We start from the raw sequence: 12,784 nt of genomic DNA, 5'->3' as shown, positions 1-12,784 counted from the left end.
AAAAATTGAATGTACAAGCTTGCGTCCTGAGTGATGCTGAAGAGTTTTATGGAGGAAAGTTAGAGAAAATACCTTTCTTTTTTACTGCTTTAAAATATTTTTGTCACATTTACGGGTGAAGCCGATTCTTTGAATTCTTTGTGGCCAAGAAGGCTTAGGATTGGCCCACAAAGTTTTGACAAAGGGTGTGCTAAAGGGAAATCTGGCTCCAATGTGTGGGTTAGCCGTGTTTCAGCGGGCATTCCGTCATGTACCAGGTAGACACGTTCTACCTGTTCTTGGCATGGCTCGTTACCTGTGGCTGCAAAAAAGCTACAACACTGTTGCAAAGGATCATTTAAAAATGCTTAAGTGTAATAAAAACGGAGCTTCAAAAAGATTCACTTGTCAGGGATAATTTAGACGCCTCACAGGAGACAAACAGTGGAAAAAAAGTGTCGATTTTGGCTTCAGGAGTTGAAAAGAAGCCATGTGGCTAGCCAAGCCAAGTATACGAGGAACGCTACTTGCTGCTATGGTGGCGTCCGTGACAGTGCACGACTGCTGTGACAGATTGCCCTCTAGTAGTATATATTAGTATGAAACTCTATGAGGGGACAGGCTGGTGGCAACAACAAATGGTGACGGGGATACATGCTGGTGCACCCGTGAGATGTTGTATGACCCTCAATGTAGTAACTTCTCTTCTCCCCTGCCCCTTGTTTGGTGGACCGCAGCTGCTGCGGGAGCAGCTGCAGGAGCGGCGCCGCAGCCTGGCCTCGGAGCCCTGCACCCAGTGCTCGTCCAGGCAGGAGCGCCAGGAGATGGTGCGCCAGCTGGAGACCCTCCAGGCCAGGGTGAGGGAGCACGGCACCGTTTCAGCAGAGTCCTCTGGAGATTGTTGATACATATATATATATATATATATATATATATATATATATATATATATATATATATATATATATATATATATATATATATATATATATATATATATATATATATATATATATATATAGTCAGGTAAAAGATAAGAACAACTTTGCGGTTAACTTGTTTATTATAAATTAGTCCGACAGTTTCGGAAGTGGAACTTCCTTCCTCAGGGATTGTCCCATTGTCCCTGAGGAAGGAAGTTCCACTTCCGAAACTGTCGGACTAATTTATAATAAACAAGTTAACCGCAAAGTTGTTCTTATCTTTTACCTGACCGTTTCTTCTGGCCCGTTGCAAAACTCATCGAAATCATATATATATATATATATATATATATATATATATATATATATATATATATATATATATATATACTTACTAGATTAAGTTGCTAGATAGTTTTTGTCGTCTTTTTTGCACCCTATGTTTGAAAAGGCATGTCTTAAATTTCCATATTGTAAGGCTTCTTGGTTAAGACTTCCGTAACCTCTGATGCCTTCAGTCCTTCTTCAGAGAATTGCATCGGGTAGCAGTATGCATTTTTGGGGCTGTTCCTTATCAAATTATCGAAGATATAAAAACTTATCAAAGAGGTGCTACTGAAGGGACCTCTCAGTTGCCAGTTGATTTGTCTTTTGTCTTACAAGTACAGCCTTGGCCGCTTCACTCCATTTGCCTAAAGTGGCATGGCTACACTGCTGACAGTATGGTTGCTTCAAGGTCTGTATAAAGTGCACTTAACTGGGGACATTACATGAATCTTATGTGACCGAACGACCCAAATGAAATTGGTTGCTCATAAGGTGTTTCCTTTGAGTCGACCTAGTAGCATAGTGAAAACCTGGTTGGAGCAAATCTTGGAGTTGCTTTGTCATTTGCGAACAAACTAGTAAACTGATCATTGTACAAACACTCTCCGAGTCAAGGCACAGTAAGTAAACCACAAGCGAACCTGCGAGCGGTACCGAGTGCAGCGAGGCCCGTCTCCAGAGTGGCCCCTCTCCCTCTCCAATTCGCAGTGCTCCATGCTGGAGGGGGACCTGCAGGCGGTGCTGGACGAGAAGGAGGAGCTGGTGCGGGCCGGGGACGCCTACCGCCACAAGGTGGAGCGCCTCAACCTGCAGCTCAACCACGCCCTGCGCGGGGGAGCCGACTACGTTCCGCTGGACGTCGACGCCCTCCTCATGGAGAACAGGTGCGGGCGGTGGTCCCCAAACTGTGTGTACGCACAGCACACTGTCCCATCACGATAGTGACTGGTGCGGGAGCATCTTCCTCTTCTTTAGAAGAGTTGGAACTCGGGCTGGTTGGTACATAACTTGGAAGGAAAGCAGCAGCACAACGGACGGGATGAGAAGGAGACAAACACTCGCACTTACTAGCAGCCAAAGGATTGTTGTTGGACTGGCTTTGTCATCCAGGCAGGTCAAACCCAAAATCACAAGAAGGGAAAAAGAAAAAAATGCAGGTTGAAAAGGGGGAGCAAAATGGCAAAAATTCATTTCTGAACAAAAACAAACCAAGGGTGATGGGACACACGTGTCGATTTGACAGATAAAGAATCTTTTTTTTTTTTTTTTTTTCATGAAGTGGGACACTTTGCACATGAACACAATCTTCACCGTATTGTACAGTGCAAAACGCCTAAAAACACCTACTTATCCTCTTTAGAGGTAAAGAAAGCGCTTCTCTAGATTCCCCTCCACCCTACATCTCGGTTGTCGAGCATACTTCGGAGTTCCAGAGTGATGAAAATACCGTATTTATTCAAATATAAGGCGAGGTTTTTTTTTTCCAAAATCTGAAATCTCAGTTACACCCCGCCTTATATTCGATTCTTAGTATGTGTGTGTGTGTATGTATGTATGTATGTGTGTGTGTGTGTGTATGTGTACACACACACACACACACACACACACACACACATACATACATACACACACACACACACGATACTTTTTTTTTAATCTCCAGACTGCACCCTTACATTATAATCGAATGAATACTGTAGTTGCAGGTTCAGGCAAAGGCCACAGGAGTACTGTGTTCACTCATGTATGAGCTGCACTACTGCCTAGAAGAGTGTTTCGGAACCACGTGTGCAGCAGTCAATGAATCAAGTCATTCTGTAAGCACTAGGAGGGTGGACCGTTGGAGATCTGTGGCCACACTACTCTGAATTCTGCGAGCTTGCACCGAAGCTTGGCAGAGTGTTACACGCTGACAGACTGGCATGTACCTGCACTAGGGTATTGCACAATGCTTTATAACAGCGATGTGTGCTGCTTGTGCACACTATTCTGAGGTTGACTAGCAACACTTCCTGTTGATTTTTTCCCTTCAGATTTTCACACCCCGGCGAGTAGGGCGTCAGCCTTGCACGAGGGTGGTTGTTGTGCAGGTAAATACAGCACGCTTTCTTGATGGGGCAATTGCAGTGCGAGGTTGCTGCCACCTGCATTTAGGTCTTGGTCATTGAACTCTCAAGTATAGGAACTCCAGAGTTGTTTGAGGAGGTGTTCTTGTCACTGCTTGGTCTCGAGCAAGGAATGACTTAAAGAAGAGGGCTGTTTTCTAACAAGTGCCTGACTGATCTCGATCGGGTCTTTCTGCACCGCCACCACACTGCACAGTGCTCACTGGTGCGTGTCTTGTCCCCCCTCCAGGTACATGCAGGAGAGGCTGCAACTGGCCCAAGAAGAGAAGACCCTGCTCACCTCGTCGCTGAACAAGTACAAGGTGGGTCAGCGGACGCAGCCACGCCTCAAGCAGCATGCACCGAGGGCTTGTGCGAACCAGTGCAGGGATTGTGCTTGCACGTCAGTGACTCAGGCACCACTAAGAGTATATAATAAAAAAGCAAAGGTCCTAATACGCTTCCTTGGGGTACACCTGAGGTTACCAGAAGACAGCCCGATTAGGTCACCAACCACAAGTGTTTAGGTGTAACAATTAGCGACAATCTCCTGGAATTCACATATCGACAAAATTTCCTCCTCTGCTCTAAGAAGCCCAGTGAACTGCTGTAGCATCTCCGACCTCACCTCCTCAAGGCCTTGTCCGCATGTGGTTGCATAAAGAAAAGAAAGTGGTCGAAGCGCTGTTCCTTCGGTGCTGCTTCAAGTACTGTTTCCACGTAACCCACTCACTCATGCAAAAGCTAGGTCGTGCTTGAGGACATGGCCGTCTGTCGTTTTCACCTCCAACTGAATAGCCAGTTCATGGCTGGTGTGATACTTGTTCACATCAGTCAATCAACAGTGCCCCGCCCACTGACAACCCAGCATTGCGGGGGTACGCCTCCCCCCCCCCCCTCCCCCTTCCCCCCCACTTTACCATTGCTCTCGAAATGAAACCATGCACACAAACGCTTGCACATTTTAGAGGTACAGCCAAACCCTGCAATAACGAAGCTAAATTCAGTTGCGTGAGAATTTCGTTGCCACAAAATTGAAACTTAAACACACCCACAAACTAAATCTATTTACGAGAGTTCATTTCATTACTTCGGGACCCTTACCTTGCGGAAACTTCACGGCTCAGCTCTCACACTACAAATAGTGGTTCGTTTCTAGTCGTCATGCTTGCCCAAGAATGACCAAATTGTGTCAAACGCATCCAAAACATCCTGCGGGTTTGCCTTCTCTGTGTTTTTCGCCTTGGTCCTTGGCACCAAGCATGCCCAGGCATGCAAGCAGAGTTCAGCATCTTTTGTAGACTAACTACCAGACAATAAGACCTCATTGTGCCAATGCTGTCTACAAAAGCAAGTGAGCACTGCTTTGTTGATGTCCACAAAGGTCACAGCCATCACTGTTTTGTCTTGTGCATGTGCGACATTAAAAAGTGGCAGCCTTGTTTTCAAAACGATAGAGCATGGCGAGCTGCACGCGGTTGCAAACTCATCGGCGCTATCCTCCCTTCCTCCAATTGGACCACTGACTTGGGAAATTATGGCTGCGTTATCTTGTAGCGATAACAACTCCCGCTTTTGGGCTGGCAGAGGCACCTCATCGAGAGCAAACGTTTGAGTTACACACTAAACGACCGCGCGGGTGCAGCCGGCAAGCCAGCACAACCCCAAGCTGTGCCGTGGGTCGCCCCCTGGTGGTGTTGCTGCGAGGCTGCCTTCATGGCCGCCTACTGCTCAGTCTCTTGTGTGAACAAATAAGACAGTGGCCATGCGAGCGTGCTGTGGCAAAAGTTAATGCAATTTGAGTCCGAAAAAAAAATGCATTCCCAGGCGAAAAAGACAATTGGAGGACCATTTGGACCTGCCGAAAACAGAATTGGTTCAAATGGAACCATTTGAAAATGCAAATGGTTCCATTTGTGCCAGTTGTGTTTTTGACATGTCCAATTGGGCCTCCAATTGTTTTTTTTCGCCTGGGTTTGAGCACGTTTTGGGTACTGTTAGCCTCAAATGGGTAGATAAAATGCTGATTAAACATGCAGCGAATTTGGTTAATGTAGGATTGCTATCCAAAAACATTCTGTGGTTGAGAGATACGAAATACATGGGCTTTTATGGACATTCGCCACCAAGGATATCTGGAAATATTTCGTTGCCGCGGGAATTTCGCTCTCGTGGGTTTTTGTTGGCTTTTGTTATTGCGGGGTGTGACTGTACTTCAATGTCATCACAGTGCTGAGCAAGATTTTTTGTTTTTTTTTTTGTTTTTGTTTTGTTTTGCCTACTCAGAGCAGTTCTGAGCAGCTCCAAGCAGCTCCGTTTTATTTGCCCATACAACGTCTAAGGCAAGAGCAGTTTTGGGCTGCTCAGAACTGCTCTGAGCGGGCAAAAAGACCTTTTATTTTAATTTGAATTATCTTACACCATCTGTTGGTGTACACCATCTGCAAAAGCTGTTGCATAAAAAAAAGCATGGATTAACTGCATCCTTTTCCCTCCTTGCTGCCATGGTCTATTTTGTGCAAACTTCACACGTGTTCCTGTAATGTGCCCCGAGAACTACTCCCTTGCTACAAATCTTTTCAGCAGTAGAAGAAAAGTGATCTGTCATTGTGGTATAGGAAGGATTGAAGTGCTCTCCCACTGTAGCCGTTAAAAAGTGATGTGCATTTTTTTTTCACTTTTATTCATGAATCAGTGTTAGAAAAAAATGGCTTCTGGAGATCATTGTGGAAATTAGGTGACAGCATCACAGATTCAGTTTTAAAAGTGCCTCCAAGTGGGCACTGGACCTGTGGGGCCAGTAGATGGGTCGGTGAACAGGTGAAGCGCTTAGTGTATATTTCTGAAAAGTAGCTTCCCTAGAAAGAGCGAACAGGGTATCATGGTTCCCAGGGAATATTTTTCTGAAAAATTTTTGAATAGAGTGAAGGGTGGTATGGTTTGCATGTTTTACAAAATAAAGGAGAAGGAACAACATGCTCTGGTTTTAATTAGTTGCTAGAAAAGTCTTGCCACCTGATAGTTGTGATAGTTTAGAATAGTTTTGACGGGCACCACTGTGCAGGGGTTCCCATATGAAGCACTTGTAAAGCAACGTGCTCTAATTTGATTGTCGTGGCCGCCGTTACTGCAGAGCCTGGCCGAGAAGAACCGTGGTCGTGCCTCGAGTGCAGCCGTGCTTGCAGGCGTCTCCAGCAAGCAGAGTGAGTGTGGCCTCATTGAATGGCACGCACCCATTCTTGCATCTCGTGTCTCCGGCGGTCCTAGCTCTTTCCACATCAGACGAGCTCTGGTTTGAGGGCTGTTGGCTTTTGGACTGTTCAATTGGTTGCCCAAGGAAGAGGAGGTGGATAATTGCAAAAATATAATACGATCTTGAATAAAAACAGAGCAGATGATGATCGAAGGAAGGGAAACACAGAACACAGGCGCTGCGTTGTGTGTTTCTCTTGCTTCGATTGTTGTCTGTGCTGTTTTTGTTTGAGTTATGAGGTAGTAACACGCCTTTCAGCAAGCCCTCCAGTTTTACGATCGCGGAGTGTTGGCTTGCCTCTGGGTCGTCTTCCCCAGCCAACGCTGTTGTAGGTTTCCTCGCTGGTTACTGCATTGCACTGTCAGTCACAGAAAAATAATTGCACTTGTTGTGGGGTGCCCCTTAACTCTTTCCTTACCGCCAGGAAAAGACCCGTTTTCATAAGGTGCAGAAAAATTTTTTTTATTGTTATATAAAATTTTTTTCATGTTTATTGTAATATACCAAAATGTAGACAAATAAATGCGCTTTTTAATGATATAAGTATAAAATGTGTGTGTGCAACACAATAGCAGAAAAAAAATCCCAAGCAACAAAATTTTCGCAACTACCGCAAAAAAGTTTTGGAAAAGTGAGCGTGGGGGGCACAAATAAGTCAGTAAAAAAATTTCAAGATATACGTTTTGTGGCACGTTTATATAGCTAACTATCCTAAAAGTTTCAACAGTACACGTAAAAAATTGTTAGCACAGCAAAAAAAAGTTAGCACCCGTCGCGCCATGCCCAGATCGACCCCCGGTCTCCGTCTTGGACAAAACTTCACGCGTTGTGCAGCGGGAGGCATCGAATCGCGCCCATAGGACGTAGAGACCCGGCGGATAGAGATTATAACAGTGACAACACGCTCGGTCCCCTCGCAGGCGCTCAAAAACGCGATAAATCCCGAAAAAAAAACTCACCGTCGAGCTGACGAAGACGTTCCAGGTTGATTGAGGGCTTCATCGCTGTCGGTGCTAAACTCTGATGATAGGGAATCTTCTTCAGGGCCACTGCTACCACTTTCATCAGAAAAATCGACTGTAGCAACGCTAGAATCGCGAGAAACACGACGACTCCTTTCAGACCCGACGCCCGACGACGACGACGCCATGGCTGCCGCTATCGCTAGGCGCTCGCTTATCTTCCCAGCAAGGTCAAAAATCACCGGGTCTCCGGAAACCAAAACCGAAACTGACACGGGTTGTGTGCTTCCTGAGCTTCATTTCAGATGGCGCCTCACGTCCATGGAGCGCGTTGGGGCGCGGGAATTTCAACTTGAATCCGTCGATCAAATTGATCGAAATTGAATAGGCGCGGTAAGGAAAGAGTTAAAGGCAAGCAGCAGCTTTTGTTTTGGCATTGGTGCAGATTGATGCACTGCCGACATTTTCCCTAAAACAGTCTATGCTGTGAAAAGACACCTGCTGTGCTGCGAGACAATAGTGAACGTGGCAGCCCTACTTGAACAGCGCATACCTTTATGAACTACACATTCACGGGGTTTGCCATAATTAAGGGGACCGTGAAGACAAGGTACAAGTTTCATTCATTTAAAAAGACTACTTGGCCTTGATAATGATACTACCGTATTTACACGATTGTAGGTCAGCCCTTTTTTTCATGTTTGACAATCCAGTGTTGTTGGTGGTTCGACTTGGAATCGAAACCAAACTTTGTGCCGCTTGTAACGGCAAGAGAAATGAGAAATCGGGGGTGCTACGAGCTGGGGAAAGCATAACACCCTCGTTTCTATGGTTACAGTCGAAGCATAGCGTTTACGATTGCGTACAGTCTGGCGTCGTTGAAGGTGACGCCTACTTTGAAAGTTGGCATTCCCGATTTGTGCCTTTTGTCCACCGTACCTAGAGCGGCTAACCTCCCACCAGCGCATTCGGAAGGGCACTGAACAACGTGATAAGATTGTGCCTACGTTAGCGCCGTGCATTGATTCACGGGATTCGGTAATACTCATTGTATTTACTATTAGAAATGAACAAAATGCTTTTTGAATGCGAGTAACATACTCACGAATAAAAGGAAATCGCGAGTGGGCACTTCTGTCAGCCGCCATGTTGTTTGTTTTGATATCGCGCGCCAGTGGCCGCTGCCAGTGGGGGCGTCGATCGATCATTGATAGAAGAGCCGCCGTATAGGAGGGGGGGGGTATTGGTAGTTGACGGAAGAGGTTCTCTTTGTGATACGGTTTTCTAGGCGGCCGCGTTGCTGCGTGCTTGTGTCCCTTCTGTGTTGTGCTGCATCGTCCCGTCTGGTCTGTCATAAGTGCTTTGGGCCCGAAGACCTCTCCGGCACTTGTTCACAGCAGCGTTTAACTCTTTCGCTACCGCAGAAAATTGACCAATTTTTAGGGGTCCAAGAAAACATTTTTTTTTCCTGCTAAAAAATTGGTTAGGCACTAATTGCAGGAGCACAAAATGCAGATTATTTAACGGCCTTTCCAATAACACCAGTTTTTTAAAGGTTTTCATATATCATAGTTGTGAAAAAAAATATCAAAATCAAAATTTTTGTCAAGTTGTCGAAAAAAATGATAAAAAAGGAGTTGTGTATATCAAACCACCGGTAGTAGAAAAAAATTAGAATATACATTTTGTAGGGAAACACTTCAAAAACACACCCTAAAAAAATGTCGACTTGCGCGGAACAGTTTTTCAGATATAAAAAAAAAATGTTAGCACGCACGGTGCTCGTGTCATGCGGTGAAGCCCAACCTCTAATTCAAAATGTGCAATTTCGGGTGGTTCCCTGGAATAAATCTGGCGGTTTGACGTTATCAGAGGCACCAATTTTCCCCGCATAACGTAAAAACATCTTGTCAATGGCTGACTTTGCATTTACAGCGACGCGATGCGGACAAGCACGCGATGCGGAAAAAAACATGCATGAAGTTGAAAACGGAACGCCGTGGCTGATGCTTGTTGTCGTTCACGGTCAGTTATCTCTCAAAACATAAAGCTGAGCTTTATTATCATCTTCTTACTCGCACTTGTAGCCTTGCTCGCAAAAATTAGGTACGATGAGCTAGAATCGTGCCCTGCGATCTTTGGCCGAGTAGCAGTTGCGCGCTGAAAAATATCAGCACAACGAGCCTCCTCTATTGCAGCGCCACCTAACATTTTTCAAATGAAACAGTACAAAAACTTATCAGAGACTCCTTCCGAATAGACAGTTCAACTAAGCAGCAACACTAGACACCCGGATATACCCTCGCATGGAAACGAAACTGGAAGGCGAACAGCTGGCAGTGTAAGGCCGGTTTGAAGCACTGTCCTCGGCGGAACAGATATCTGGCGACTGGGTGTGACCTTTTGACTTGCATCTGAAGTTCTTATCGCAGAAATCGGGTTAGGGTGGGGGGAAATCAGGAGCGCCGTGCTTTGTTCGAGAATCAGTCGCGGACGCTTCAGGCGCCATGGCAGGTAGCCTTGAAGTTGGGTAACTGCGTAGTAGCGCTAAATATGAATTTCGCGATGCAGAAACAAAACCGAAACTGTTGTAAACTGTTTGCGAATGGTCCTGGGGTAAGTAGAACTACCACAGTACTTAGAACAACGTGCGCAAAGGCAATAAAACTGCCTAAAATCATAGAGTAGCTTTGCAAACAGGCACTGCTTGACATTTTCAACCGATTTCTGGGATTATTACTGTCAGAGCGCGAACCTGACGATTGAAAATCGTTTGCTAGTTCCCCATTCACGCCCTGATAGCAAAAAACAAGCGCTGGTGCAGAGTAATTACGAGTTGCACGCATTCTCCGTTGTAGCTGTGACGCGCGATGACCACGCCCCTTTTCCACACCCAGGTGATTCAAAAGCGTGTCAAAAATCACGTTTCCGTTGCAAAAATGAAAACAAAACTGATTTTGAAAGGCCATTTTCTGATCTAACTCCGAACAGCTTTACTTGTTCGAGAAACGCCTGGAACGCTATGAAAAGGCGCTCCCAAAAGTATCGATCAAGTTGATCGATTTTGATAGGCGCGGTAGCGAAAGAGTTAAATGGGCTGCTTTGTGTGCTTGCATTTCTTTTTTTTTTTTTTGAGAGATGCAATTCTGGAGGGGTTGACCTTACATTTGAGTCGCCTTACAATTGTGTAAATGTGGTACCAGTGTGAACTCAAATTAAAAAAAAAAAAAGCCAGATGTTAAGGAAACAGATGAAGCAGTGGCAGCTGACTAGCGGGGCCTTATGATGTTGCGGGGACTTGTTTGTGCTATTGGCGGTGCAGACCAAAGCCACTACCAAGAAGCACGGCATTGCGATTGTAGGGGGGCCACTATTGAAGTGAAGCTTTCTACGCCTCACTGATGATGTGGAAAAGTGGGAACGCACTGCAGGAAAGCCAACTTTACACAGTGGGTTTCTGCAAAGGCCACGTGATGATAATCATGATGATGAAGTACGAAGCACCTTAAGAAAAAAAAAACGTTTCCCGTGGTCGGAATCAAACCTGGGTCCCCCGTGTTGCGAAGCCGACATCTAACTGATTGTGCCATTCCGACACAAACAAAGCAGTTTGGATTTCGGAATTTGACTTGGGTTGCATGGGAGAAGAACTGTGACCTAGGTTGCATCGGAGAAAGCTTCGCGTTTTAACCATCTTTCTCTTAAAAAAGGAGCTTTGATTCATTTATGTGGTCACACAGCCTTAATGCTAACAGGGAGCAACATCCTGATGGCTCTGTTTCTAGTATTCCCCCATCGTGTCGCTGTTGGCATTGTATAACACGAAATTCGAAAATTTTTGAATAGTTCTCCCTTTTTTTTTTGTGAGAATGGGTCTTTTGCAGCTGCAGCGGAGCTGAGTGTGTTCTCAAAGGTTAGCTCTTTCAAATAAAATGAAGTTGTAATTTTTTCTGCACAGCCCCTTTAGTGTTCCAAAGTAAACCAGCTGTGATTCCTTACTGGATTTCAGACCTTCTTATCAGCATGTTAGATAAGTACTAAAAGCACACAGAAAAGAAGGGAGCATTTCTCAGTATGGGCCTGTACTGCTCTGCTTGCTATGCAAAGGCACGCACCGCTGTAACTAATGAATCCAAGAGTAGAGGCAGATCCAGGCTGACCCATTGAGGAGGAGACACCTCAGAGAGTGGCCAAGAGGGACGAGCAGTGCTACTTTTGAATTGTTCATAAACCTGTTACTGTCCCGCGGTGAATTTGTGGCTCGCTGTGACAGGAAAGGAAGGCAGCCGTCAATCAGCGATACACAAGAGTCAGTGTCCTTTGGGTCGTAAGTCTGCACCTGTCACTACCGCATTCCAACATGAGCTCTGATTCCGTCAGACCAGACACGGCAAGCCTTCTTGAATTCAACACACATTGATAGTCGCTCGACGTAAGCACTCGTATGCACTGGGGGAGGGGCACCCCAACAGAAGAGAGAATGCTAGCAGAGCTCGTCCTTAGAACCGCTTCCTTTGAGGTGCCACCTGCAAACAAAAGAGGACTGCCCATTTCGTTCCTCCTCTTCTGCCTCATCAATCGCTGTGGAACACATTACACAGCCTGAAGGTAGACAAAGACAGAGAGTATACGAGACAAGCGCTCTTAGTTCTCAGTGCTGATGTTCTTTCTTAATCTTCATGTACCTTCTCGATGCAGTGTGTTCCACTTGCGCAGGTGTGTACCAACTTTCCAAACGAGAAATTATTCCACCCCCCTCGATCCCTTTCTCTCTCTCTCTCTCGCTGTGCTGCAGTCCAGCAGCTTCTGCGGGAGAGCTCCCTGGACCTGAGCTCGGCCGGTAACGACATGCGGGGCCTGGTGTCCCTGCTGCTGGAGGCCCTCAGCGACCGCACCCTGGCACTCGCCCACCAGCGCAAGGCCAACAAGTGAGGACGGGAACAGGGGGGAGGGGACGAAAGCTTTGCACGAGATTCGTTCGTCGCCCGCGTTCGCGAAGGCCACCAATGCTATGCGCAGGGAAGACTCGCTCTAGTAAACTGCTGGTGGGATGTCTGTAATCATCTTAGCTACACGCTTTGCTCACTCATGCATCAGTAGAAGATGCTTCCAGACTGTGGAAGTTCCTTACAAAGGCAGCACCTTTGTGGTGTACGACCAGGTGAGCAGGCGCTGTCGTGCGAATGGCAAACTCCAAATGCAGAATATGTCTGAGGTGGCTGCCAGCCAGTGCCA

General features: G+C 46.1%; 1 protein-coding gene across 2 annotated transcripts in view; it reads left to right on the top strand.

The window, feature by feature from the left end:
- The window catches only part of LOC144169176 (coiled-coil domain-containing protein 149-like), a 37,675-nt gene that overhangs the window by 13,625 nt on the left and 11,266 nt on the right, over positions 1 to 12,784 (top strand). Inside the window, exons 5-9 of one of the 2 annotated variants that reach the window (XM_077698210.1) lie at positions 717 to 836; positions 1,938 to 2,113; positions 3,585 to 3,657; positions 6,468 to 6,537; positions 12,345 to 12,477. In XM_077698210.1, coding sequence (XP_077554336.1) covers positions 717 to 836; positions 1,938 to 2,113; positions 3,585 to 3,657; positions 6,468 to 6,537; positions 12,345 to 12,477 — 572 coding nt within the window. The remainder of the gene's footprint in view (positions 1 to 716; positions 837 to 1,937; positions 2,114 to 3,584; positions 3,658 to 6,467; positions 6,538 to 12,344; positions 12,478 to 12,784) is intronic. The other variant, XM_077698211.1, reaches the window with a different exon arrangement.

Source organism: Haemaphysalis longicornis, unplaced genomic scaffold (genome assembly GCF_048455015.1).
Source record: "Haemaphysalis longicornis isolate Haplotype H1 unplaced genomic scaffold, Haemaphysalis longicornis Haplotype H1 scaffold_2, whole genome shotgun sequence".
Taxonomy (NCBI): domain Eukaryota; kingdom Metazoa; phylum Arthropoda; class Arachnida; order Ixodida; family Ixodidae; genus Haemaphysalis; species Haemaphysalis longicornis.
This window is presented reverse-complemented; position numbering and strand designations above follow the sequence as displayed.